At 55.0% G+C, this 27,883-nt stretch overlaps 1 protein-coding gene across 1 annotated transcript in view; it reads left to right on the forward strand.

The window, feature by feature from the left end:
- HMCN2 (hemicentin 2) overlaps window positions 1–27,883 on the forward strand; it is a 150,859-nt gene that overhangs the window by 115,521 nt on the left and 7,455 nt on the right. The window contains exons 69-90 of the mRNA XM_044920435.1: window positions 357–538; window positions 978–1,059; window positions 1,152–1,288; window positions 1,893–2,034; window positions 2,124–2,268; window positions 3,027–3,154; window positions 3,728–3,884; window positions 4,612–4,733; window positions 5,525–5,689; window positions 6,812–6,919; window positions 7,202–7,336; window positions 7,720–7,854; window positions 8,323–8,513; window positions 9,408–9,621; window positions 10,568–10,702; window positions 12,135–12,325; window positions 13,819–13,900; window positions 20,673–20,942; window positions 24,295–24,444; window positions 25,769–25,906; window positions 26,008–26,129; window positions 26,468–26,705. Coding sequence (XP_044776370.1) covers window positions 357–538; window positions 978–1,059; window positions 1,152–1,288; window positions 1,893–2,034; window positions 2,124–2,268; window positions 3,027–3,154; window positions 3,728–3,884; window positions 4,612–4,733; window positions 5,525–5,689; window positions 6,812–6,919; window positions 7,202–7,336; window positions 7,720–7,854; window positions 8,323–8,513; window positions 9,408–9,621; window positions 10,568–10,702; window positions 12,135–12,325; window positions 13,819–13,900; window positions 20,673–20,942; window positions 24,295–24,444; window positions 25,769–25,906; window positions 26,008–26,129; window positions 26,468–26,705 — 3,369 coding nt within the window. The remainder of the gene's footprint in view (window positions 1–356; window positions 539–977; window positions 1,060–1,151; window positions 1,289–1,892; window positions 2,035–2,123; window positions 2,269–3,026; window positions 3,155–3,727; window positions 3,885–4,611; window positions 4,734–5,524; window positions 5,690–6,811; window positions 6,920–7,201; window positions 7,337–7,719; window positions 7,855–8,322; window positions 8,514–9,407; window positions 9,622–10,567; window positions 10,703–12,134; window positions 12,326–13,818; window positions 13,901–20,672; window positions 20,943–24,294; window positions 24,445–25,768; window positions 25,907–26,007; window positions 26,130–26,467; window positions 26,706–27,883) is intronic.

A 27,883-nucleotide genomic window follows, 5' to 3' on the forward strand; every position in this document is an offset into this window, starting at 1 on the left:
TGGGGGAAGGCAGGCTCATACGGGATGCTGACCTTGCTGCTACATAGAAAGGCTATGTGGCCCTTCGTTCTCCTGGGGCTGCGCTCTTCAGCTTTGGCCCCCAAACCTTGTAAAGCAGGGACAAAGAGCCGCTGAAACCTTGGAAAGCTCTGAGTCCGCTGTATCTTCCCCTCCACACCGTGTGCTTGCTGGTTTTAAAGTACAAATAATTGGCCCAGGCAAAGGGGCCCCTGGTTTCTGGTGTTCTGGGCCCCATCGGTGGTCAGCCTCGGGATGGTGGGGTGTGGGAGATGGACCCCAGCTCCCAGCACTTTGGGTGCGGCCGCCATGGCTGACCCCGGGTGGGTGTCTTGCAGATCCCCCCCACATCGAGGACTCAGGCCAGCCTGCAGAGCTGTTGCTGACCCCCGGCTCCCCCTTGGAGCTCCACTGTGATGCCCGGGGCACCCCCCCGCCCAACATCACCTGGCATAAGGATGGACAGGCCCTGAGCAGGCCTGAGGACAGCAGCAGGGTACTCCAGACGGAGGGCGTGCAGGTGCTGCTGGCCCACTGCCGTGGGATGAGGCTGGGGGAAGGGGTGGCAAGTGGGGGGAGGAGAAGGACCCGGCAGCACTTGGCAGTTAGGCTGAGCTCCTCCTTTGTGCGGGGTGAGCATGTGGAGACCACCCACCTGGGTCATGCCTTCCAGGGCTCCCAGCCAAGTCAGAGCCAAGACTGATGCAGAAACCAGAGGAGGGCTGGTGCAGTCAAGGGGCACTTCCTGGAAGAGGCAGGCTTTGCCCTAGCCAGGAAGCGAGGGTGAGGTGGAGCTAGAGAAGAAGCATCCCAGAGAGGAGAATGATTGGAAAGGCAGGGTGGCAGACTCAGCCGGCCTGAGGCTGCATCCTCAGTCCTTAGTTGTGGAGGAAGCAAACCAGATCGGTTGGTGGGCAGGCTGGGGCCAGAGGCAGTTGCTCACCCTGCTCCGTCCCCAGGTGGGCGATGCTGGGCTGTACACTTGCCTGGCCCAGAGCCCTGCTGGCGAAGTCGAGAAGAGCTTCCGGGTCAGGGTTCAAGGTAGGGGGTGCCGGGGGGAGGCAGGAGAGGGAGGCAGGATGGGGCCTACCGGAGCGGGTCCGCCTCTCATGCCCTCTCTGCCGCCCACCTAGGCCCCCCACATGTTATTGGGCCCCGAGGCCCCCGCTCCGTGGTCGGCCTGGCTCCGGGGCAGCTCATTCTGGAGTGCTCGGTGGAGGCCGAGCCAGCACCTGAGATTGAATGGCACCGGGATGGCATCCTGCTGCAGGTGGGTGCTAGGCTGGGGACCCGGGGGCGCCACCTTCTGTGCCGCTCAAGCCCCAGACCCTGCAGACTAGATCCTCGGTGCAGAGGGACAGCCTCATGCCAGCACTTCGCGTTCCTGCTTTCCTGGTGTCCTGCACTCCTGTTATTATTGTCATCCCCATTTTATGGATGGGGACACTGAGGCAAGGCTAGGATTTACATCCTGGCTTCTAATGCGTATCTATGTTCTTCCCATTATACCTTCGAGCTACACGTAGTGGCTAGGTGACCCAGGGCTAGTTACTGAGGTTCTCTGTGCTTACCCGTCCCCCGAAGTGGGGACCAAGAATTGTAGGTCTTCTGGAAGCTCCAGCTCGTGATCCAAGCATCAGCCCCCTCTGCAACATCCCCAACAGGCAGATCCCAGGGGTAGGAGGCTCATTCCCTCCCACAGGAGCCTATGTCCCCCAGAGGGGCGTCAGGTGGGCATCTATAGGCCAGCCCAGAACGGGGCAGAGACCACTGTCCCGCCCCACCGGTTCCTTGGTCCTCCTTGCCTGGTGCCTGGGGCTGGCCTACCCTGGCCCAGCACTAACGAGGGTCTCTCCACCCTGGGGACTCTATAGGCGGATGCCCACACCCAGTTCCCAGAGCAGGGCAGGTTCCTCCAGCTGCAGGCCCTGAGCACGGCCGACGGGGGCAACTACAGCTGCACGGCGCACAATGCCGTGGGCAGCACCAGCGTGGCCTTCCATGTGGAGATCCACGGTGAGTGGCCTCACCCCGCCACCCCCCCACGCTGGCCCTCCTTCCAGCTGCAGCTCCCAGCACCCACTCCTTCTGTGGCCCTCCCCCAGCGGTGCCCACCATCCAGCCAGGACCCGCCACAGTGACCGCCTCTGTGAACCAGACGGCCCTGCTGCCCTGCCGCGTGGACGGCGCCCCCCCTCCCCTCGTGAGCTGGCGGAAGGACGGAGCCCCCCTGGATCCTGACGGCCCCAGGTGAGAGCTGGGCTGGGAGGGTCTCGGGGGCGGGTTCTAAGCAGAAACCCGCCTGGGCCGTTGGAGCAGGAAGGTGGCTGTGTGGCCAGCACGTGGGGGCTTCTCAGAACCCAAAAAACAGTCTTGGGGGTGTCAGGAAACTCGGGTGGCTGTCTGTCTGTCTGTCTGGTTTTGACTCTTGGTTGCTCATCTCTGTTTCTGTGGGAGGGGGCTTCATGCTTCTCTCTTTGTGTCTTTCTCTCAGGCCCATTTTCTACACCTTCCCCACTATGAACATGGCAGAGACAGCCCCCTGGTCCCCTCTGCTCCCAGGTTATAGCTTCTGAGTTCATGCAACCTGCAGAGTCTAGAGAACTGCCTGACGATCCCAGTTCCGAGGGTGGAGCATTCCACTGGTCCAGCCTCAGTCTAGCTGGTCCAGCTCATCCCCAGTCCTGCTGGCTGGGGTGCAGTCCAGACGTGGCCCCAGGAAAGGACAGTCCTCAGATCTGGGGGACATGCTCAGAAAGGGTGCTTTCTGGATGCTGCTGCCTGCTGACTCTTAGGGAGAAGCTGGGCCCAGGTGGGAGCACAGGAGGCCCCCACAGCTGCCCATGGCTATGACCTCCTCTGACCTTGGCCTCATGGATGCAGGACTCCAGAGTTAGCACTTTCCTACCAGGAAAGCCAGGGGCAGAGGAGACACCACCAGGGTCCAGCTCCTCCAAGGGCCTCCCTAGGCTGCTGGTCTTCGTGGCAACCCCCTCCCTCCATTCCAGGCTGCAGGTCCTGCCCGAGGGTTCCCTGAGGATCCAGCCCGTCCTTGCCCAGGACGCCGGCCACTACCTCTGTCTTGCATCCAACTCTGCAGGCTCTGATCGGCAAGGCCGCCATCTCCAGGTCTTTGGTAGGTAGACGAGGGAAAGCATGTTCCTTGCCTTCAGCATCCATCCCCTGTCTGGGCTGGGTCCAGCTTGGTTTCTGGGTTCATCCTTGCTGTCAGGAGCAATGGCTTCTCAGTGTTCTTGACTATGAAGCCTATGAATAAAACTTGCGACCACACATACTCAAAAGGTACATATTTATTTTATGCATATAGCACATACACTTAATACTATACTATTGTATTGAATGTGCACAGATAGGAAACATTTGAAAAGATAAGATTCAGAATCACTACCAGACGCTCTAATCTGCTCTTCTCATTCCAGTGGATCCCCTTGGTGGAGGCCACTCTGCTGGGCCCTGGCCTTGAGCAGGGCTGATGAGGAGTGGGACCCTGAGGGCTACATTCAGGGAGAGGTGGTTAGGGGGCCGCCAACCTGGGGGGCGAGCAAAGGTCCTATCACCCCAGATTTGGGAGCCTGTTGGAAGATTCCTGCAGAGTGTCTCCTGTTCTCCCTGCGAGGATGGGTAGATGGTGGTGGAAAAAGCCCCCGCCCCTGCCTCCATCCTGCACCCTTGTCTGCTGTCTCCCCAGAGCCTCCAGCCATCACTCCTGGCCCCTCCAACCTGACCCTGCCTGCCCACATCCCTGCCTCACTGCCCTGTGAGGCCAGCGGCTCCCCCAAGCCCCGGGTGGTCTGGTGGAAGGATAGACAGAAGTTGGATTTCCATCTGCAGCAGGATGCTTACCGGTACGGAGCTGGCCCTCGGGGTGGTACCATGAGGTGCTCAGGGTGGGGAAGGGGGTGCCCGTTTCATAGTGGGGAGCCCGGTCAGAAACAAGGCAGGGAGGCACCCTGGTCCTCAACAAAGCACCAGGATCTGTGTCTCAACCTCAGGGGTCTAGAAGGATCTTCACTGAGATGCCCAACAGGGGGTTTAACACCATTACAGTTGCTGGGACCTAACAATGTCGATACCTGGAGGCCTGAGTTCGGCTGAGCCCGAATACTCGTCTCCCTATTTCTCAAAGGTAGCTGATCATGAAATGACCCCTGGGCACATTAAAGGAGTCAATTCACCAATTAATTTGCCAGATATTTGCTGTGTCAGGTGCCGGACCATCACGGAGCTTTTGTCTAAAGCAGGTGTTCAACCAACATAAGCTGTTCTGATAAGGGACTTGGATCTGGTCGCTATTATAGAAGTTGTCAGAGCTGGTGATTGCAGAAACATACAGGGTAATAGAGAAACACAGGGATGAAAATTAAATTTGCCCACAAGCTCAACAGCCACATCTTTAAGAACAGAAACTTCTAGAAGAAATTTCGAGATTCAGGGCTGGGGAGCAGATACCAGAGGAGAAATGACTCATGAGATACCCGGTCCACTGCATCCAGATTGCTGGGCAGGCAGGTCATAGCTGGCTGGGCTCGGGTCAGCCAGGCCCGTCGCTTAGCAGCCAACTGTCTGTCCCAGGCTCCTGCCCTCCAACGCCCTGCTCCTGGCAGCTCCCGGCCCCCGGGACTCAGCCCACTTTGAGTGCGTGGTGAGCAATGAGGTGGGCGAGGCCCGCAGGCTCTACCAGGTGACCATCCACGGTGAGTTGGAACAGGAGGAGGGAGAAGATAGGATGGGGGTATCACCTGCATCTCCTGATCCCACCCGACGCAGCCCTGACTCCAGCACTGTTCCTGGCACGTAGGATCTCTCAGGAGAGTCCTCTCCCCAATCCAGATTATTCTAAACCCCAATCTGACTTTGTCATCACCCTGGTGAAAATTCCTCCCTTCACGGCTACCCACTGCACTCAGGATAGAATGCAAAGGTGTCACCTGGGTCCGCAGGGTCCTGTGCATGCTGGCCCAGCCAACCGCCCCCCCACCCCCCAGGTTCAGCTCACCCCAAGGCCCACCTCACTCTGGGATCCAGTCATGCTGCTTAGCTTTTAGTTCCTCACCTCAGGGCCTTTGCATATTCTATTTCCCTCTGCACATGCCATTCCCTCTGCTCTGAACACTTCACCCTTCACCCAGCGGACGCTTGCTCTTCCTTCAGATCTCAGGTTAAATGGCACTTTCCCTGGAGACCTTCTCTGGCCTCCCCAGCTCTGAGCTCCCACTCTTGTGAAGGCTCTCTTGTGAAACACTCCAGAGACACCTAGCTGGTGTCTCTGCAGAAAGCAGTTCTTAACTATACCCCAAAGCCCAGCAAAAAATACTTCCCGAGCGAGTGTTGTGACCTCTCTCTGTTGCCCCTCCCTCCCTGGCCCTTCGTCACTGATGTCACCTGTGTCTTAGTCTTCTGTTGATAGCTCTCATTCACCTGGCCCAATGGCTGCGTGGTCCCCCGTGGACCTCGGCAGGGCCTCAAGCCTTGTATTGCATTATAGTACCTCCCACCATTGCCGACGACCAGACAGACTTCACCGTGACCAAGATGGCGCCCGTGGTCCTCACATGTCACAGCATGGGTGTCCCAGCCCCGGTCGTGTCCTGGAGCAAGGCAGGCACCCAGCTGGGGAGGCAGGGGAACGGCTATCGTGTCTTGCCTTCGGGTAAGTAAGGGTGAGCCACGGAGAATGGAGACTGGGGGGAATCGGGCGGAGGGAATGAAAGCAGACCATTGGAGCCAGGTGGGAGAGCAAGATGGAGCGCCCCGGCCTGGCTCTGCCGTTCCCTGCTGTGTGACCTAGGGGGACCCCTCACCCTCTCTGGGCCTTAGTATCCCCACTTACGCACTAGCTTGTTGATGTTCATCAGTGGTCCCCTGATGTTAGTTGACAGATCGGTGCTGCTCCTCATGGCAACGTGAGGAAAATAATATCTACGTGAGAGTTTTCATAAAGCTAGTTTGATCTCATCCGAAGGATTTTCCGTTACTCTGAAATTATACTTTTCTTAATATTTTAGTGTTAGAAGTTCCTCTCTTTCATGAAATCAAGATGATAGTAGATGGGTGCTTTTGAAATGTCTTTGCCTGTCAAAATTAAAAGTTGGCAACTCTATGGGGATTATCCAAATTACATTTATTTGTTAGTTGGTGAGCTGGTGAAATCCTAAAGCCTGAGCACCACTGGCCAGATCTGCGGTTTTCAAACTCTTCCAAAGCAGTAGAACCCTTTCTTCTGACAATCAGTTATAGGGAAGGAAGCCCATCACGTAAAGGAAGTTGACGTTCTGGTTCCATCTGGGGCTGGGGTGGTCCAGGAAGGTTAAAACGGTGTTCACCGAGCACCCAAGACTAAGGAAGACAGGGCAAAGGGAGGACAGATGAAGCAGTAATCTGGGAAGGCTTCCTGGAGGAGGCAAGTTTTGAGCAAATCACAGCAAAGGTAGCAGGGTGAGGGCCCGTGGAACTATGGGTGGGCCAGGGATTCTAGGCAGGGTGGTGGCAGGTTCTGGAACATCGCAGCCGGAAGTTTCTAGAGGCCACCCTGTCTGATTCCTCATTGTACACATGGGGAAACTGAGGCCCCAAGAGTGGAAGGGACTTGCCCACAGTTATGCTCCAGACAGGGAACACAGACAGGCCTCGAACCCAGGTTTTCCCTTGCTGCTTACAAATGGGCAGGGAGGCAGGTGGAGTGGCCTGCAAGAGAGACACCAGGGTGGGGGTGGGTAAGGGACGTCTGTCCCGGGTCCCCTCAGCCCTCTCCATGCCCCGCTGCCACCCGCAGGTGCCCTGGAGATCGGGCAGGCCCTCCCCATCCACACCGGCCGCTACACCTGCACGGCCCGCAACTCTGCCGGCGTGGCCCACAAGCATGTGGTCCTTACTGTGCAGGGTAAGCGTCTCCTGGCAGGTGGAGGAGAGCTAGAGGCAGGTAGGGCTGGGTAGGGAGGTGAGGGCCCCAGGTTCCAGATGCCCAGACCTGCCTCTGATCTGACTCCCTGATGGGATTCCTTGGGAGGGAAGAACCGGCCCCCCGGAGTCCTCCGTGCTGTGATTTCAGGAATCCCCTGTTCCTTGTAGAGGCTCCTCTCTCTGGTGCTCAGGGACCCCTGGTGGGAGGGGCCTGGGCGTTAAAGGTGTCCCCAGGGACCTCTGCAGCCCTGTCCCCTTGCAGCCTCCCCCGTGGTGAAGCCTCTGCCCAGCGTGGTCCGGGCTCTGGCGGCAGAGGAGGTGCTGCTGCCTTGTGAGGCTTCGGGCATCCCCCGGCCAAGCATCACCTGGCAGAAGGAGGGGCTCAGCATCCTTGCAGGTGAGTCTCAGCACCAGCAAGGGAAGAACTGTATGGGCCTGGGATCCTCCCGCGTGCCCCAGGGAGGGGAGGGGTAATTGGGGGGGGGCTCTGCAGACCTGCTGGGAGGTCCCAGAAAGTCCATGCGTCCGCTTCACCTCCTGCCCACCTGTCTCTGTTCACCAGCCAGAGCTTGATAGTCTGAGCACTCAGTGGCGGAGTTGGCAGGATGGGGGTGGCGGGGGCAGCCTGGCTGGGCTCTGGGGCTCCGTCCCCCTGAACCCTGTGATCACAACGAGGCACTTGCTGCCTGGTCCAACAGAATGGCCAAGTGGCTCTCCTGCCCTCCTCGGTGGTCCTGCTGCCCCCACCACCAGCCCCCGATTTCCTCCCCGCTAATCCAGGAGCAAGTACCCAGGTCCTACCCACCGGACAGCTTCGGATTATCCACGCCAGCCCAGAGGATGCCGGGAACTATTTTTGCCTTGCCCAGAACAGCGCGGGCAGCGCCGTGGGGAAAACACGGCTGGTGGTACAAGGTGGGCCCAGGGAAGGGGGCTGAGGCGGACCCCAGCGGGCTAGGGCCTTCGGCATCCCTGCATCCTTCCCTATCCCAGCGTGGCTTGTATTCCAGACGGAACTGAGGGAAAAGCATCTTCTCCCATTTTGTGCTCAAGGTCTGCCTTTTGACCGTAACTCGGGTCCCTCTGCGTCCTCTGACCTTTCATGAATCATCCCTCATTCATTTGTGGCTTTCCAGTAACAAAAGCCATTTCTGTCCCCTTAGCCATTGTGTGTACATTGGCCTCACCCTGTCACAGCTTCACCAAACTCAACAGTCCCCAAATTGTCCAGAGCACGGGCAATGGCCTATGACAGAGGTGGTGGAGGCAGCAGATGGGGGTGGAGGAAGGGGCGAGGGGGATGCCGACTGCCTAGGGCGCTGGAGAGGGGCAGCCCACCCCAGCCCAGCCCCCGTCCCCACGTGGCCCTCCCTCTCCCCACAGTCCCGCCCGTGATCGAGACTGGCCTCCCTGACCTGTCCATTACCGAAGGCTCCCACGCCCTCTTGCCCTGCTCGCCCAGCGGCAGTCCTGAGCCCAGCATCACCTGGGAAAAAGATGGCCAGCCCGTGTCCGGAGCCGAGGGGAAGTTCACCATCCAGCCTTCGGGGGAGCTGCTGGTGAAGAACCTGGAGGTGAGCCTCCCACCCTGTGCGGCAAGAAGGGGAGTAGTAATGATAATGGGAGCAGAAAATCTCTGCTGAGCAGCCCCCTGTTTGTCATGGTCTGTGCTGAGCGCTGTGCAGCTTTTAATCCCAGGGGTATTATAATCCCCAAGTACAGATGAAGAAACTGAGGCTCAGAGTGTATCCAGTTTTTGCCAAGAGGCAGAACCAAGATTTGAACCTGGACCTCCATGGCTAATTCCTGAGGGACGGAAGGAGCCCTGGACGGGGTGGGGGGCGGGGCACAGAGATGACTCTGTGTCCCCACGCTGTGCCTGTTTGTTGTCCACCCTGCTTTGTTGCTGACCTGAGCCCAGGGCGTGGGTGTGATCCCCACCCCACTTCCCCAACAGCACTTAGATTCTATAATTACAAACGGGCCTCTCTCTGGATGGATGGGTGGTGGCTCGGTGGGTGCACCTGCTGTGGGGGGGGCAGTCACAGGGTCCTCTGACCTTGCCGCACGGAGAGCCAGATAGCATGGTGAGTGCACCAGCCTTGCTGCAATGCCCCACGGGACGTCTCAGAGCTTGGCTGAGCCCTCTCTACAAAAGGCACTCAACACGGGGCCTGTCTCAGGGATGATGGGAGCATGGATGAGCTGGTGCTGGTGAAGTCCCGAACAAGGCGTCCGGCAAATCGTGGGTGTTGTTACCATCGTGCAGTCAGGGCTTGGATGGTTAGGAAGGCTGCAGGGGGGCGCAGCGGTGAAGCAGTGAAGCAGAGCCATTTACTGGCTATGTGACCTTGAGCAAGCCCCTTCACCTCTCTGGGCTGCATGCTCCCAGGGAACCTGCGGGAGAAGGGGTCCCTAGGAGCTGCGGGTGGGGGCAGTGCTCAGGCTGACCCCTCCTCTGCCGACAGAGTCAGGACGCTGGGACCTACACCTGCGTGGCCGAGAACGCTGTGGGCCGCGCCCGCCGCCGCGTGCACCTCAGCATCCTGGCACTGCCCGTCTTCACCACCCTGCCTGGGGACCGAAGCCTGCACCTCGGGGACAGGCTGTGGCTTCGCTGTGCGGCCCGGGGCAGCCCTACCCCCCGCATTGGCTGGACCATCAACGACCGGCCAGTCACGGGTCTGGGCCTCCTGGGAGCGGGTGGATGGGGACCCAGGACCTGGGAGGAGGGCAGACTGGTGGGGAGACCCAACCTCGTGGAGAGGAAGACGGTGTCAGGTTCTGGGTCTCCAGACTTGGCCCTGTGCGGGGGGAGCAGAGCAAACACACGTGTGGCCGTATGTGACGGGTCACATGTCAGACCTGACAAGAAGCCACCTGCGAAAAAGACTCAACCCCGAGACCTCAGGGCCGGGAGGGGGCTTGTGTTCCAACCCAGCACTGCTGCTCCCACTGTGGGCCCCTGGGAAAACTCCTTTCCTTGGGGGCGGGGCTCTGTTCTCCCATCTGGTCCCGAGGCGATGTTTAGAGAGGCACAGGGCCTGCACAGGGCACAGGGTATATAGTAGGTGCTCAATAAATGTCTGCTGAATTGATGAGTTGCTGAGTCCCCTCCACTGCAAAGTGATATTTTCAGACGCTCCTAAACCGGAGTCCAAGAGCTATGAAATGGGCTCAGAAGCTCACCTTTGTGCACCTGTGAGGAACACTTTGCCCAGACCCCGCCACCTCCCAGGGAGGGAGTTTGGGGGAGTGATTCAGCCTCTCTGAGCCCAGCTTCTTCATCTCAAGATGGAGATAACAGGGGTGCTGAGGGTGAACTGGTTTAATGCGGGAAGTGCATGTTAATAGGCCCCCAAAGACCTACCCTCACCCACGCAGCCAGCTCACGGTGCAGACTTGAAAATGATAAAAGTCTGGTTCTTCCAGCGCATCCCCTACCGTGGCCTGGGCCTGCCGTGAATGGGTCTTGACATGGTCAAGTTCCCACCTCGGGAAGAGACACCTGTTTTCATGTCTTTGCTAAACACCTGCTGGGTACCCCGGCCTGAGTGAAGTATTCAGGGCACGAGGGGTCCCTAGCACCCTGGACTCAAAACCCTGCGGGGCATCTCTTTTCTACCAGAGGGGGTGTCTGAGCAGGACGGGGGCAGCACACTGCAGCGGGTGGCCGTCACCAGAGAGGACAGCGGGACCTACGTCTGCTGGGCCGAGAACAGAGTGGGCCGCGTGCAGGCTGTCAGCTTCGTCCATGTGAAGGGTAGGGCATGAGCCTTGTGGCCTTTCCTGAGACCCCCGATGAACCCGATGTGTTGGTTTTTCTAAGAAATAGACCTCCTGGGGCGCCTGGGTGGCTCAGTCCTTAAGCGTCTGCCTTCGGCTCAGGTCATGATCCCAGGGTCTTGGGATCGAGCCCCACATCGGGCTCCCTGCTCTGCGGGGAGCCTGCTTCTCCCTCACCCTCTGCTTGCCTCTCTGCCTACTTGTGCTCTCCCTCTCTCTCTCTTTGTCAAATAAATAAAATCTTTTAAAAAAAAAAGAAATAGACCTCCTGACCTCTGAACTAGTAACCCTCCACCCTGACTGTGCCTTAGGATCTCCTGGGGGACTTTAGAAAATGCTGAGGCCCAGGTTCCCCCTCTGACTCCAAAAACCAGCCTCTCTGGGGTGAAGCCCCAGCATCAGGATTTCTTATGTTCCCCAGATGAGTTGGCTGCAGGTAGAATGAGATCTGACCAATTGATGGGCAGCACCGCCCTCAGCGGCATGGGGCCCGTGTAGAAGGAGGGCACGGAGGCCAAGGTACCCCGGCAGGAAAATGCCTGAAGCTTGCCAGCCTACCAGTTGTCCCCCACGGCCCTGCTCGGTCAAGGGCAGCGTGGTAACCCTCCATGATGCCATGACTTAGTTTGCTTCCTTTCAGGATGGGTAGGGTGGAGCTTCATAGAGGGGAATGAGCAGCCCAAGGCACCAGGACGCAGGTGCAGCTGGTTTCAGCCTCAGGAAACCAGCAAGCCTGGAAACTGACATGGGGCGGCCAAGAGTGGTTTAAGATTTGCATGGGGGCGCTTGCATGGCTCAGTCCGTTAAGCATCCCACTCTTGATTTTGGCTCAGGTCATGAGCTCATGGGTCGTGGGATCGAGCCCTGCATTGGGCTCCACGCTCAGCACAGAGTCTGCTTGAGATGCTCTCTCTCTCCCTCTCCCTCTGCCCCTTCCCCATTCATGCACAATAAATAAATAAATAAATAAATAAATAAATAAATAAATAAATAATAAAATCTTTAAAAAAACGATTTGCATGAAGCGAGGATCAGGGATGTCTTAATGTTGCTCTGTCCAACCAAGGTGTCCTAATGGTTATGTAGTCTTTATTTCCCAAAGTCCCTGGCAGGTACTCTGCAGCTGGGACAATCCATCCATTCGAGCAAGTATATGACACTCATAACACTACCTTATGTCCTGTACCTGCCTCAGGCATCACTAATCAATCGCAGCACTATTCCACTCCGTTTCAAATTGGTGTTCCCAGCAGTCTATTTCGCTTGACCCATGACATGGAAGTTGTCTGCCATCCCTGATGGTTGACTATTCACAGTCATGCTGGGCCAGCAGGAGCCTCTGGGGATGGGTTTATGGGAGAGGCTGAGGGAACCTCCTTTCTGACATTTTGTCTGATGTTATCTTGCAGAAGCCCCTGTGTTGCAAGGGGAGGCCTTCTCCTACCTGGTGGAGCCTGTGGGGAGCAGCATCCAGCTGGACTGTGTGGTCCGCGGCACCCCGGCACCTGACATCCACTGGATCAAAGATGGCCTCCCGCTCCGGGGCAGCCGGCTCCGGTATCGGCTACAGAATGGCTCGCTGACCATCCGCAGCACGGAGGCAAGGCGGGACCCAGTGCCTTGGGGTGGGGACAACCCACAGCCTTTTCTGATGGCTTAGGAGAGTTCTTTAGGTTGCCACAGTCCCCTACAGTCTACAAAGCACTTTCCCACCCATGACCCAGATTCACCCCGCCACTAACTCAAGTAACCTCCAGCCTGTGACTTTTCTCTGTGCCTCAGTCACCCTGGCCATTCAGTGGGGCTAATAGTTGTTTCTACCTCATAGGTTTATCATAAGAAATCAGTGAGATGACCCATGCCAGGAATTTAAGAGTGACTGGCCCCTGGGTAATACCAATAAATGTGATTATTAACAACCCCATAGCGCAAAGTAGACAAGTAAGAGTGCCCCATTTTACAGATGAAGACACTGAGGCTCAGAGAGGCCCATGACCAGTAAGTGCCCAAGGCAGGACCCCATCCCAGCTTTCCTGACTCCTGCTCTATGCTGTTTCCAAAGTGTTGAGCCCTGGGGCAGCCCCCCTCACCTTCCCAGTGGTCATGTGGACATCCATAATACTGTCCTGTTAGGCTCTTCCTCGGGGCCCTTGATTTTGCCCACCATTACCTGAGTCTCTACCACGGGCTAGGCCCTGGTAGGTACTTTTGCTCTGATGAGCATGATTTCCTGTCCGATCTTAGCGGCCATGATCCCCATTTTAGCAATGGGGAGATGACGTGTACTCGTATGGGGACATGGCAGCGTATTTGTAATGAGTCCAGGACCGTCCCCAGTGGAGCCAGATTTAGTCCCATCCTGATCTGACCCCCAAATCTCCACTCTCACCTGCATGCTGTGCTGCCTCCACAGTCCCTTGGGAGCGGCCTCCAGGATATCACCTTCTGGGTGTAGACGGTGGCCTCAGGCTGCCCCCCAGCTCCCGCTCCTGGTGGCACTGCCGCTCAGAAGTGAATCTGAGCTGTGTTCTTCCCGGGCTTCCTCACTGGCCGTGGTGGTGGGTATCCTGTAGAAAAAGCTTCTCTCGCGCTAAGCTGGGAAAACACCACAAACCCTCTGGAAGGCTCGCGGCACACGCCCGCACAGTAAAAGCCCCAAGGAATCTCGCAGCCAGAAGTGGGTTGTTGTCTGACTCAGTGTTTCCCGAACTTACTTCACCACGGAGCCCTTTTTTCAAGGAGTCCCTAATAATGTGCCATGGAGTGATGATACTTCATTGTACCCAGTTTGGAAGAGGGGGATCTAAATCATGCTTTTGCAGCATGTGGCTCCGCCAAGGGCAGCAAATCCATGCTCTCAGTCACCATTGCCCCCCATGTTCCAGGTGTGAAAGAGGCTAGATCCTCTTTGGATGTCTGTTGACAAGAGCCGTGGAGGCTCTTCTGATGAACTCCACAAGCCCCCGGCTGGTTTACCCTCTAAGCTCCTCTGGTTAGACGGGTCTTACTCCAGTCGCCTGTTTCCATGCCCCGAATGGCCCCCTCATCCTGCTCTCCTGAACACCACGCACCCCCTCTCATGCCCCCCTGCAGATGGACGATGCCGGCCAGTACCAATGCCTCGCAGAGAATGAGGTGGGCGTGGTGGAGAAAGTAGTGATCCTCGTGCTGCAGAGTGAGTCTCGGCCTCCCCCTCGCTTGGGCCCTGGGTGGGTAGGGACAGTGTCGGGGGGCACTCAGGGGGTCGAGCAGCCATGCTGAGGCTGGCGTGGTGCGTCCCAGGCTGTCTGATCAGAATGGAGGGCAGAGAGGGAGGGCCACAGACTGGGAATTCTCATACAAATATTTGTCGAGAACACGCAGTTGAGGTCCCATGAAGATCCAGGGACCCAACAGCTAGGCCTGGGCGGGGGCCCCATTTATTCAAACTCACAACCATCCACAAGATCACAGTCACAGCTCTTGGATTTGCCAAGTAGCTGGTAGTTTACAGAGTACCATCTGAACCCCAAAGTAACCCTGCCAAATCGTCTAAATAGGGATTTTGAGTACAACTTTTTATTGAAGATAAACACACATAGGGAGAATACAATGTTATAAGGGTACAGCTCAGTGAATTTTGTTTTTTAATCTTTTATTTATTTACTTACTTAGAGAGAAAAAGAGAGAGAGAGAAAAGAGAGCGCAAGCAGGGAGGGGCGGGGGAGAGGGAAAGAGAGAATCTCAAGCAGGCTCCATGCCCAGTGCAGAGCCCCACACAGGGCTCAATCTCACGACCCGGAGATCATGAGCTGAGCCGAAATCAAGAGTCGGATGCTTGACTGACTGAGCCAGCCAGGCGCCCCTCGACAAATCTTCATAACATGAACCCACCAGGTTAACTTGCACCCAGAGCAAAAATAGAAAAATGGAACACTACCAGCTCCCAGCCACTCCCATCATATCATACCCCCTTTCCAGTCAATGCCCCCTGCCCCCAGGTGATCCCTGTCCAGAGTTTTACCTTTAAAAATCAGCTTGGGGTGCCTGGCTGGCACAGTCGGTAGAGCATGGGGCTCTTGATCTTGGGGTCGTGAGTTCGAGCCCCATGTTGGGCATAGAGATTACTTTGAAAAAAACAGCTTCATTAAGATATATACCACAAAATTCACCCATTCATACAGTGGAATATCCACCCTTTAAAAAGAAGGAAATCTGACACCTGCTACAACATGAACGAAACTTGAGGGCCTCAAGTGAAATAAGGCAGTCACCAAAACACACTGTATGACTCCCAATTATATGAGGTATCTAGAGTTGTCAGAGTCATAGAAACAGAAAGCTGATGGTGGGGGGGACAATGGAGAGAAGTGGGTGAATGGATCTAGAGTTTTAGTTTTGCAAGATGAGAGGGTCCTAGAGGTGGATGGCAGTGAGGGTTGCCCAACAGTGTGAACACACTTCACTACTCAACACTATACTTCAAAATGGTTAAGATGGTAAACTTCATGTTATTTGTTTTCTACCACACTTCTTTTTTTTTTTTAATTTTTTTTTTTAAGATTTTATTTATTTATTTGAGAGAGAGAGAATGAGAGACAGAGAGCATGAGAGGGAGGAGGGTCAGAGGGAGAAGCAGACTCCCCGCTGAGCAGGGAGCCCGATGCGGGACTCGATCCTGGGACTCCAGGATCATGACCTGAGCCGAAGGCAGTCGCCTAACCAACTGAGCCACCCAGGTGCCCCTCTACCACACTTCTTAAAAATGAAAAAATTCACCCATTCTAAGCCTGCAGTTAGCGATTCTTAGTAAACTCATAGCATTGTCCATCCATCACCACGATCTGTTTCTGGGACATTTCTTATCACTCCAGGAAGCTCCCTCTGCCCGTCTGTTCCTGCCCCCAGCCCCAGGCAGCTGCCAATCCGCCTTCTGCCTCTGTGGACACACCTTTCTGGAAACCTCATCTAAGTGGAATCCTGTGTATTCTTCAGTTCCGAGTTCTTTCACTCATCAATGTGTTCACACTTCATCCATATTATAGCACCTATCAGTGCTTCATCCTGTTTTATTGCTGAACAGTATCCATTCATCAGTTACTAGACAGTTAGCTGGTTTCTGATTTGGGGCTGTTACAAATAATGCTGCTGTGAACATCAGCATGCAAGTCTTTGTGTGGATATGTGTCCTCCTTTGTCCTGGGTAGATTCCTAGGAGTGCATTGCTTGATATAGCTAATTTTTCAGGAAACCACCAAACTGGCTGTACTATTTTGCTCTTCTTCTAGCAGTGTATGAGGCTTCGGTTTCTCTACATTCTTGCCAACTTTTTTGTTGTCTGCCTTTTTTATTCAGTCATCCCGTGGGTGCAAACTAGTATCTCACCGCGGTTTTCATTTGCATCCCTCTAATAACTAATGATATTGAGTGTCTTTGTGTGTGTGTGTGTGTGTACAGCTCATTCATGTGTCTTCTCTGGGTAAGTGTTTTTCAGATGTTTTGCTCATTTTACAATTGGGTTGTTTGTCTTATGAATGAGTTCTGAGAGTTCTTTATGTCATCTGCATACAAGTCCTTTATCAGATACGTGATTTACAGATATTTCCCTCCATTCTGTGGCTTGTCTCTGCATTTTCCTATCGGTGCTTTGGAAGAGCGAAAGTGTTAAAATTTGATGAAGTCCAAATTTATCAATTTTGTATTTTATAGACTGTGTGTTTGGTATTATAGCTAAAAAAATCTTTGTTTAGCCTAAGGTCACATTCTCCTATAAGGTTGACAGTTTTCATTTTTACATGGAAGTCTGTGATCCACTTTCACTTTGAGTTAATTTTTGTGTGAAATAAGTTCCTTTTTCTAAATTCCTTTTTCTTTTTTTTTTTTGCATATGGATATGCAATTGCTCTGTACAATTTATTTAGATCTTAGTTTCCTCAGTGATGTCTTAATAGTTCACAGGTCTTATCCCTTTTTGTTACATTGATTACTAAGTATTTTATTATTTTTGATGCTATTGTGGATGGAATTATTATTGGTTTAATTTTTGGGTTTTGCATTGCTAATATACAAAAATCCAATTGATTTTTGTATCTCGATCTTCGAAACCTTGCTGAATTTGTTTTTGAGTTCTGGTCATTTTTGCTAGATTCCTTAGGAGCTTCTGTGTATAGGATTTTCTACACGTCACCTAGGAGTGGAGACAGTTTACCTCTCCCTTGCCACTGCGGATACCTTTCATTTCTTTGCATTGCCGCATTTCATTGGTTAGACCCTTGATGCAAGACTGAGTAGAAGTGGAGAGAGCAGACAGCCTCACCTTGTTTTCAGCTGTAGACAGGGAGCATTCCGTCTTCCACTGTTGAGTATGACGGCAGCTGTGGGGTTTTGCATGTGCTTTTTATCAGGTGGAGGAAGTTTTCTATGTAGTTTGTTGAGAGTTTTGGTCATGGACTGCAGGGGTTGGGGATTGATTCTGGTTCCAGACAAGACAGCGTAGATGTGCTTCTCCCTACTCCTCCTGCTGCATACGGCTGAACACCTTGGACGTTACATAGAAGACAAACATTGACTCTGAAAGATAGAGAAAAGAAGGACTGACTGAGGATCTTGGGACCTGTGGAGTGACAATGCAGCGGATTCCCCCGATTCTCTTTTTGCCTCGTGTATCCTGGGCAGAATGTTTGCTAAGGGACCAAGGGGCCCTCACACACACACGTACAGACAGCCCCGGCAAAAGCCTGCTCTCTCTTGCTATAGGACCAGGAAAGGAACAGCACAGCAAGATGGAAAGCTTTCCGATGATGACCACCCTAGTCCAGCCAAACACTGTGAAAAAAACTGCAGCCCCACCCCAAGCCCCTTCAACGAAGACCAAGTGGGTGGGGAGCCTACACTTCTACCCGTGCCCCCTATCCTGAGCACCCCTGTGCCCCCCCTGGGGGGGTGGAGTCAGGTGAGGCCAAGTGAGGGGCAATAGCACATGTTCCCCCACCCCCCAGCCAGGGTGACGTCGGCAGAGAGAAGTGGGAACCCTGAACCCCCATGCCTGCCTGGGAGTAGTAGAGCACCCCTCGTGTTCTAGGGTGCCCACGGAGGCCACCTAGGGAAGCTGGATTTTTACTCTCACCTGGTAGCAATGAAGCAGCAGAGGAGGCCTGCTGGGAAGTAAGAAGCAGAGGCTTGTCATGCTCAGAGTGTTCAGGATGCAGCTGAAACTCACTTGTCTGATCAATAACAAGAAAACTCTCAATTGTCGCTGATCCACGGACAGCGACAGAGGTTGGAATGATCTGACAAGGATCTTAAAATAAGCGTCGTTAAGAATGCCTGGCTGAGCAATTAGAAACATGCTTGAAACAAGACAGCACCAATAGGAGCTACGAAGAACCAAAGGGAAGTTGTAGGACTTAACTGATAATAAAATGAAAACTTCAGTGGTGTAGTATGAACAGGACAAAGGAAAGAATTAGTGGTTTTGAAGATGTAGCAATAGAATTTACCTAGTCTGAACAACAGAGAGGAAACAGACTCAGAAAAAAACAAGGAGCAGAGCCACAGACACGTGTGGGACGAAGCCAAGATCTGACAGGGTGGCATCAGAGTCCTGGAGGGAAAGGAGAAAGGGGTGAGGAGTATTCAAAGAAATGAGAGCTGGAATTTTGCAAAATTTCACTAAAGGCCTAAGCCTACAGATTCAAGAAGCTGAGCAAAACTCAAACAGGATAAACCCAAGGAAATTCTGCACCAGAGACATCACAGTCAAAGTTGCTGAAAATTAAGGGCGAAGAAACTAAGGCTCCATCCTCCATGGATGCATCTGCGCGTGGCTGTGGAGTGATTCAGAGTTCAGGCAGTCTGAGAGTGGCCTCGACTTTGACTCTTCCTGCCCCGCACCCCCTTCCACCCCTGGATCCCTGCACAGGTTCACATGGTCTGTGGAAGCCAGGGATGTGCAGAGAGCTGATCTGGCCTTTCCAGGGCTCCCTCATTTCCCAGCTCTTCTCATTAAGCTTCCAGCTGGTCCCCTGCTTTCCTCAGGCCAGCAGAGGTGCCAGGTCCCCATTTGCTTCCTGCCAGTTCTGCCCACCCCGTCCCCCGACAACACCCCGGTCTCTCAGAATACGCCTGCATCCTCGCCTGCAAATCAAGCCGGTCCCTTGTGATAGCAAGAGCTGGGGGTTTGGCAGCCAGCCCTGCCCCAGCAAAACCACCAGGACAACCACGGTGAAGTGGGGATGGGAGATGGGTGCAGCCCCAGGCCCCACACCTCCACCGTTCTCGCCCGAAGTTCTAGAAGCTTCTCACGGAGAAATGATGCTCAATTTGTTGTTTGCCTTTCATGGCCTTCTAGAGCCCTGAAATAGTTGGTGTGGATAATTTTGTCAAGTTTTATGTTTGGTTTTTGGGGGAGCGGACTTGCTGGCCTCTTCACGCAGCGGTGGCCAGCGTTGTGCTCCTGTTTATTTCTGACCTTTATTTAAATGGAACCATATCATATGTGCTCTCGTGTCAGGCTTCCTGGGCACAGCACTGTGTGTGAGATCACACATGGAAGGCCTTCATCCATTCTCGTTGCTGTATGGTTGGCTGCCGAGTGGATACGCCACAGTTTGCGTCTTGCACCGCACTTCCGGGCAGTTATGAACAGCACTGCTTCCGTATTCTAACGCATGCCTTTGGTGGACACACATACATGTTTCTTTCTTTTTTTTTTTTAAGATTTTTAAAATTTATTTATTTGAGAGAGAAAGAGTGAGAAACAGCATGAGAGGGGAGAGGGTGAGACAGAGAAGCAGGCTCCCCGCTGAGCAGGGAGCCCAATGCAGGACTTGATCCCAGGACTCCGGGATCATGACCTGAGCCGAAGGCAGTCGCCCAACCGACTGAGCCACCCAGGCGCCCCCGCATGCACGTTTCTGTTAGGGTATCGATCCAAGAGTGGCTGGGACATACGGCTGCCATACGTTCCGCTTTAGGAGATCCTGGCTCTGGGACCTGTGAATGTGATCTTATTTGGAAAAAGGATCTTTGCAGACATGATTAAGTTAAGGATCTTAAGATGAGGAGGTTATCTTGGGTTGTCTTGGTGGGCCCTAAATGCTATCACAAGTGCTTTTATAAGAGAGAGGCATATATCTCTTATATATGGGGGGGGGGGGGGAGAGGGGGGGGAGGGGAGGAAGAGGAGGGGAAGATGGAGGCAGAGACTGGGGGGACACAGCCTCAAGCCAGGGAACGCTAGAAGCCACCAGAAGCTGGAAGAGGCAAGAAACGGATTCTGCCCTGCAGCCTCTGGAGGAAGCAGGACACCTTGACGTTACCCTGTGAAATAGCTGGGTTTGGACTCCTGGCCTCCAGAGCTGTGAGAGAGCAGACTACTGCTGTTTGAAGCCCTGGCCGGCCCTTCTCACATGGCTGTGCACCTGTTCCCCCGTGTGTGCAAGCTCGCCTCACCCCCGTCCTCACCAGCGCTGGGAATGTGAGGCCTTTTCCTCACAGCCGCTCTGGAGGGTTTGTGGCAGTGAGTGGACAGGGATGGCCATCTTTCAGATGAGGAGACGGAGGGTCAGGGAGCCACTTGGTGAGACTCACCCACAGCAGGTGACGGGGCCCCGTCTCCCATCTGGCACCAAGTAGGGGCACCGCGTTGGAAACATCCCTGTAATAGACCCAAACAGTGGAACACCAAGTAGGCACTCGGAACGAATGTCTCATGGCATGGGGAGGCACTTAAGATTTATTGTGGGATGAAAAAGGAAGGAAGCAAGCAAGCAAGCAGCTGTGAGCACTACGGTCCCATTCTGGGAAACAGTGTCTGGAGGGAAATACTGTCAGAACAGTAATTGGATGTGATGGTCACTTGTGATTCTATTGTCCCCTTTCTATCTCTGCGTTTTCTAATCTGTTTGAATGAAGAAACATATACAAATACTAAAACGTGCCCTAAAGCCACCCCGGGCCTCCCACAGGTGCCCCGGTGTTCCAGGTGGAGCCCCAGGACGTGACCGTGAGATCCGGGGAGGATGTGGCCCTGCAGTGTCAGGCCTCGGGAGAGCCGGTGCCCACAGTGGAGTGGCTGCGAGCCGGCCAGCCCTTGCGGGCCAGCCGGCGGCTCCGGACCCTGCCAGATGGGAGCCTGTGGCTGCAGCGAGTGGAAGCCGGGGACGCGGGCGCATACGAGTGCGTCGCTCACAACCTCCTGGGTTCCGCCACGGCCAGGGCCGTCCTGGCCGTGAGAGGTACGGGGCGTCTCCGCTCAGCCCGTGGGGGACAGAGGCGGGATCTGCTCAGTGGGGATTTGTGTGTTGCTTATGGGGGACGTGGCCCCCCGCCCTGCCAGCTCCCTGACTCTTCTCTTTGCTTAGAGTCACAAATTTACAAGGAGCCAGCCGGCAGGGACTGATCTTACCCACCGGGCCCTTTACAGTTGGGAAAACTGAGGCTCCAAGAGGCTAAGTGTTGGCCACTTGTACTGGACGGGTACCCTGGCCATTCCTGCTTACCTGGCACAAACATGGGTCTTCTTTTGGGGGTATTCCACAATTTTGTGAAGTAGGGAGAATAAAACAAGGACATCCGTGGTGCCCCCTTTGGGGGTTGTTGGGTAAAGTCTGAATTAGGCCATGGTAGGGAGGCGGTAACGGATGCTGCTTTCTGGCATCAGAGACCCCTGCCACATCGGGCCTCCCCGCTCAGCTCCCTTCCACCTGGGGCCAGACCAGACTTCAAAACAGAGAAAAGGGCTATCCTGAGAAACCACAGCAAAATGACTCAGACTGCACAATGCAAAGTCTCCAGATATTGCTCCTGACTGTCGTTTCTGTGTCTCTGTAGCAAATACTCCCTATCTGTGGCTTTACGTGTCTGTCCCCGGCCATGGTGGCCGTCACTCATCTGTCTTCACGCACACTGTCAGATCACTTCTTCACGTCTCTGTAGAATACCTTTCCAGGCAGCACCTCTAGACTATCAGGACTTGGGACTTCACACACTGCCGCTTGAAAACCACTTGAAACCCATTGAGCCAACCCATGGCGGGACCCTTTCTGGCCCCTGGTCTCCTCATCTCCTGCAGACAGGGCTAGAACACCCCCCACACAGCTCCAGAAACCCCGGGGTCCTCTGACACCTGGCCACAGATGCTGCCTCGGGGGCAGCTTTCGGTCTGAGCGGACCCTCCCTTTATTTCAGAGCTTGGTCCCTGTCCTTGTCCTCTCCCGTTCAGAAGCCCCCACCCCAAACCACTGAGCCCTGCATGTGGCTTCTGGATGAGTCTCCCAGGGCTGCCATAGCAAAGTACTACAGCCTGGGTGGCTTCTCAGAAATGTAGTGTCTCTCAGTTCTGGAAGCCAGAAATCTAAGATCGAGGATAAGCAGGGTTGGTCCCCTCCAAGATCTGTGATAGAGAGTCTGTCCCATGCCCCGACCCTAGCTTCTGATGGTTTGCTGGCAACCTGTGGTGCTCCTTGGCTCATAGAAGCATCACCCAAATCTCCACCTACAAGTTCCCATGGTGTTTTCCCCCCGGGGAACATGGCCGCCTCTAAATTTCCCCTTCACATAAGGACATCAGTTATTAAGTTAGGGCCTACCCTAATGACCTTATGTTAACTTGATCCCCTCTGTACAGACCCTGTCTTCAAATAAGGTCACAGCCTCAGGTCTGGGGATTTGGACCCCTACACATCTTTTTAAGGGGACATCATTTAATTCATAACAGCCTCCTTACTTTTTAAATGGAAACGGCCATGTTTAAAGTCTCCTGTATGCTAATTATAGAAAGGCCAGATAAGTTGGAAACGAATCTATGAAGAAAAAATGACTTACCAATTTTCTCACCTCCTTCAATGACCAGAAACAGCCATCTCAGCCATTACTTGGGGTATATCTCTCTACACTCTTTTCCCTCAAAGGTAAAGAGATGCGCTTTTTCTTTTTTATAAATGAGGTCGAATTTATAGGTTGCCCTTACAACCTACCTGTTTGGACAACATCCTATGACAGTAAACCCAGCCTACATCTTCTTTCGTGGTTTCGTATTCCACAGGGATGCTTTCCTAACTTAATTGCTGTTTTTTTTTTTTAAGGTTTTATTTGTATTTATTTGACAGAGAGTGCGAGCACAAGCAGGCGGAGGGGCAGAGGGAGAGGGAAAAGCAGGCTCCCCACTGAGCAGGGAGCCCAATGATGTGGGGCTCGATCCCAGGACCCTGGGATCATGACCTGAGCCGAAGGCAGCCGCTTAACCGACTGAGCCACCCACGAGTCCCTAACTTAATTGCTGTTGGCTTCATTAAATAAGCAACAGGTTTAGGGTTGTTGTTGTTTTTTTTCCAGTCCCCTTTCTGAAATGGACACTGTGATGCACATCTTTGTGTGCTCACCTGAATATGTCTATGGGATAAGTCCCTCCAATGGGGCATGGCTAGGTAAAGGGTGTTCAGGGGTTTTGAGGATCCCTCACCATGAACACTGTCTTCTCTTCCTCATTTCCCATCAGCCTGGGCAGCCCCTCCAGGCGTCATGGGAGGCAAGAGGCTGCTGAGTCACCCCATGTCTGAGAAAGTTGACGGTGGCTTGTCATCCCCAGACTCCAATTTCTTGTCCCCTTTGAAAGATGCCAGGCCATGCTGCTGCCTTTATTCTCTGCACCCGACTTCTTCCTCTTCCCCCTTTTAAGAGGCCAGGGTTAGTAGGTTCATGGCCTGCTCCTCTGTCCCTCCCATAAATCCCAGAGCTGCGGATATTGATGAGAGACATCCCAGTTGGGCATCAAATCTCATCAAAACCCCAGCTCTGGGCTACAGGAAACAGCGCTGCTTCCTGGAATCCAGAATGAACCAGCCCCCTGATTTACCCATTTAGGATCCTGGCAGTTGAGTGTTTTATGTTATTTTTTCGACAGATCATGGGCAATTGGTTGTTAATTTCCCCAGAGAGCCGGCGAGCGAAGAGGCAGGCTAGCTTCTGTCTCTCGCCCCCCCTTCCCCCAGAATGCCATCTGTGCAGAGGAGACAGCTGGCCCATTAGCCAGAGGAAGCACCCTCTGATGAGGGCTGGAGAGCGCCTGCTTGCAGACCGCACGGCTGCTCTTGGAAATCCAGCTGTGGGGCGGCTGGAGCCAGGGCCACGGATGGAATGAAGGATGTTCAGGGGGCAGCATTCAGGTCCTGGCCTGGTGCCCTGGCTCAGAGGAGCATGCCAGTCCCTCCATCAGGAGCTCCCGGCATTTTAGAACTCAACAGGTCTTTGGCACATCTGTGGTCCCACCTCCTCACTTTATAGATAAGCCAACTCAAGGGTGTCTTGGGGGCCTGACCTGCCCAGATTTCCAGGAAGGTGATGGCAGAGCCAGAATTAGAAGCCAGCACCATCCCAGGGCACGGCACCTCTCAAAAGCCTCTCCCTCTCTCTCTCGCTCTCAGAGCCAGGATCCCCTAGGCAATGAGTCCATCACCCACGAGCTGTGTGGCCTTGGGCAAATCATTTCCCCTCGCCGAGCCTCAGTTACTCCTCCACGAAGTGGGTAACAGTACCTGCTTACTCTGAGGGCATAGAGGTGGGTAATGTCACTGTTCTCCCTCCTCGCAGGGGAGCCCCGCGGGAGCCGGGGCAGCATGTCCGGGGTGATCAATGGCCGGGAGTTTAGCAGGGCCACCCTCAACACCAGCGTGCAACAGGAGGCACGCTCTGGGATCACCACCATCCAGAGCAGCATCAACCACATCCCTGCGAGTGTGGGTAAGTGGGGGGCAGAGCTTCTCCTGCACCTGGGTACTGAGGCTGGCTCAGGGCTTGACGGCTGGAGGAAATCTGACTGCCCCGAAGCCCCGAGTCCAAGCCAAAGTGGATTTAGGTGCGGGCCACTTCCCCCCCACCCCCAACTACCTCCCAACAAAACAAAATAAAAATCAGACCGAGACAGTGTGAAAGAATCAGCATACGTGAATGCAGTCAGATGATGATTTTTGAGGTCACTGATGGCCAAGTAAGGTTCCCCCCCACTGTTAAGAGCAGATAGAAAAGGAAGGATTAGGGGTATGGTCTGGAGGGGGCAGAAAGGGGGAAATGAGGACAATAAAATTAGCTCAAAGGCCCAGAGCACCAAGGAATGTCCACTTTCAAACAGATTCATACGTCAGTGTGCCACAGCAGATGGAATGTTCTGGAGTGATGTTGCAGACCCTGCTGTCTCGCCCTTCCCAGGGCACCATGAGGGTCCAGAGCAGGGAGGGAGCAGTGCTAAAGCACCTCCAGAACTGCCCTTGACCGCAGGCCTGTGTGAACATTGTGGGGTCAGGGAGCTCCGGCTGGGGGTGACTCCAGGTGGGCTGTCAGCAGGGCGAGTGAAGTGAGAGGCTGCCCAGATGTGGGTGCTGCTTCCAGCCGCCCAGGCAGGAGCCAGGGAGAAGCAGCTTGCCCCCAGCCAGGTGGGCCAGCCTCCAAGTGGTGGAAGCAGGCTCTCCTGGCCATGAGCGCCGGTCCTCCACACCTCTCTTCCGAGGCGGCCGTTCCGCTGAGCTCAACCATCCCTGACCCCAAGCAAGTGGGGTTTCCCCATCCCCGGGCCAAGGCACCCCCTGCCCTGCAAGGAGAGCTGGGCATCATGTGAAGGTCTGGGAATCCATGTCCGGAGCAATATTTTGGCCCTGTTTTCCAAGTCAATGGCCTTCCTCTCCCAGCCTCTTCTGGAAGGCGTCTGTAAGTGCGGAGACTTGGTTGATTTTCAGCTTGGTCCAGCACCTATGTCCCAGGCTCTGTGGTGACCCAGTCACCCTTAGGATTTGTTGAACTGAGTTGAATATCAACAAGTTACGTGCCCTTTTTTGTATACATATATTCTGTTCGTTTTCACAACCTCTCCACAAACTGGATATTTGCCTTCACCTCTTCCCAGGTTCTGATCCAATAACTGACTCAGGTGATCACAGGGCTGGGCCTGGGCAGGGAGGGAAGGGGCTGAGCCCTCCTGGGGCAATAAGGAGCTACAGAGGGATCTTGAGCAGGAGAGTGGTGGCCTTTCGGGATCTGGCCCTGACCCAGCCTCCACGTCTGCCCCATGCAGGGCCTCTGATGCGGGTGCTTGTGGTCACCATCGCCCCCATCTACTGGGCCCTGGCTGGAGAGAGTGGGGATGCCCTGAACGGCCACTCTCTGACGGGTGGCAGCTTCCTGCAGAAGTCGCACGTGGAGTTTGCCACAGGTGAGCAGGGGTCTCCTTCCAGGTAGGCTGGGTGGGGCTGAGGCCTGAGCCCGGGGCCTCTCCCCCATGGTGACTCTAGGCTGGGCGGGGACGGATTGCAGGGGAGCTGCTGACGATGACCCAGGAGGCCCGGGGCCTGGATCCCAATGGCCTCCTGCTCCTTGATGTGGTGATCAGTGGCGTCGTCCCCGAGAGCCTGGCTGATGCAGATCTTCAAGTGCAGGTGGGGGCCAGCCCCGAGGTGTGCGGGATGAGGGCAGGGGAGAGAATGGGATGTGCTGCCCCAAGCACCCCGTGCTGACACCCCAGCACTTAGCCCAGTGGGAGGATGCCCTAGGCCCAGCCTCTCAGGTGTCTTCCCCATTTCATACTTAAGAATGCCAAAGGGAAGTCATCTGCTCAAGGGTGCCCAACTGGCTGGAGGAGGGGGTGAAAAGCCCACTAGCCCTCCACCTCCAGCCTTCCTAGCCCCTTGAATAGGAGGCTGAGGGTCCTACCCCTTGGAAGCTGAAATCTGGGACATTGTTTGTCTCTCTCCTTCCCCTCCTCCTCCTCCTCCAGGACTTCGAGGAGAGCTATGTGCAGATAGGGCCGGGCCGTCTCTTTGTGGGCTCCACACAGCCCTTCCTGCAGGACAGCCTTCCCATGTTCCTGCGATGTAACCACAGCATCCAGTACAACGCGGCCCAGGGCCTCCAGCCTCAGCTGGTGCAGCACCTGCGGGCCTCGGCTATCAGCTCGGCCTTCGACCCCAAGGCCGAGGCCCTGCACTTCCAGCTTACCACAGCCCTGCAAGCTGGTGAGGCCCCCACCCTTTGTCTCCACTCCCCACTGCCGCAGCTAAACACCCAGCAGGGGCCCCAGATGCACCTGGCTGAAAGCCAAGGGGACAGCCCACCTCCTGCACCCGCTGACCATGGGCCAGGAACTCGGGACTGGGACAGCTCAGCTCCTTGTCTACTCACCTCCAGCGTGTCCTCGCTCCCGTCCAACCATCCACACCCCCAGTAGGGACACAGCTCTTCGGGCCACTCGTCTTCGAACCCTCCAGAGCCTTTTCCTTGGTCCCACGGTGAAGGTCCAAGCCCACCCCCCACCGGGCCGCTGTTCAAGACTCTGGCCACATGCCACCCCTCTGCTCAAGGGCCCTGCAGCAGAGGCCCCACCCAGGCAGCCAGGAGCCTCTGCTGGAGCCCCTGGCCGCCCACCTGAGTATGCTGTGTATACACAACCAGTGGATGCTAAAGATACACCTGGTACCAATATTTGAGGTCCCAACTTGTTTGTAACATTGAACATGGGACCGTGGTAAGGGCACAGCTTTGGGGTCAGGCAGACCCTGGTTCAAACCCAGCCACACCATTTCCCAGCTGTGGGACCTTGGCGGCAATGCCCTGGCCCTCTCCGAGCCTCAGGGTTCCCACCTGTAAAATGGGCATAGTATCCCCTACCTTGGAGGGTATCAGGAGTAGCAGTGTTTTCTCTAAAACCCTCACCTGGCACCCAGTGACTGCTTTAGCAAGCATGTGGTCCTTACAATAATTTAGGGAGTCTGATCTCCTGTCTCCAGACCACAGTCTGCGCCAACCCCTGTGCTTGCTGCCGCCATCAGATGCTATCATTTACCCATTCTGCGCATCCCCTCCCCCACCCACAGCCCAGGGCCACGTCCACTCCTCTGGATTCTCAGAGTGTGTGTTTGCATGCACGGACAGCCTGTTTGGTACTTTTCCATAATGATCTCTCCTGTGTCTGCCAGCTTACGTCTGGCCGGCCCACCGTGAGCCTCCCCCATGGCATGACCCACAGCTAACGCCTCTAACAGCCTGGGCTGAGGATGGGATCTCAAAAGGCTCCCCTCCTCCCTCTCCTCCCCTTCCTCCCTCTCCTCCCCCCTCATCCCCCTCCTCCTCCTCTCCCAAATCCCTCTCCTCCCCCTCCTCCTCCTTCCCCTCCTCCTCCTCTCCCAAATCTCTC

Source organism: Neomonachus schauinslandi, chromosome 13 (genome assembly GCF_002201575.2).
Source record: "Neomonachus schauinslandi chromosome 13, ASM220157v2, whole genome shotgun sequence".
Classification (NCBI taxonomy): domain Eukaryota; kingdom Metazoa; phylum Chordata; class Mammalia; order Carnivora; family Phocidae; genus Neomonachus; species Neomonachus schauinslandi.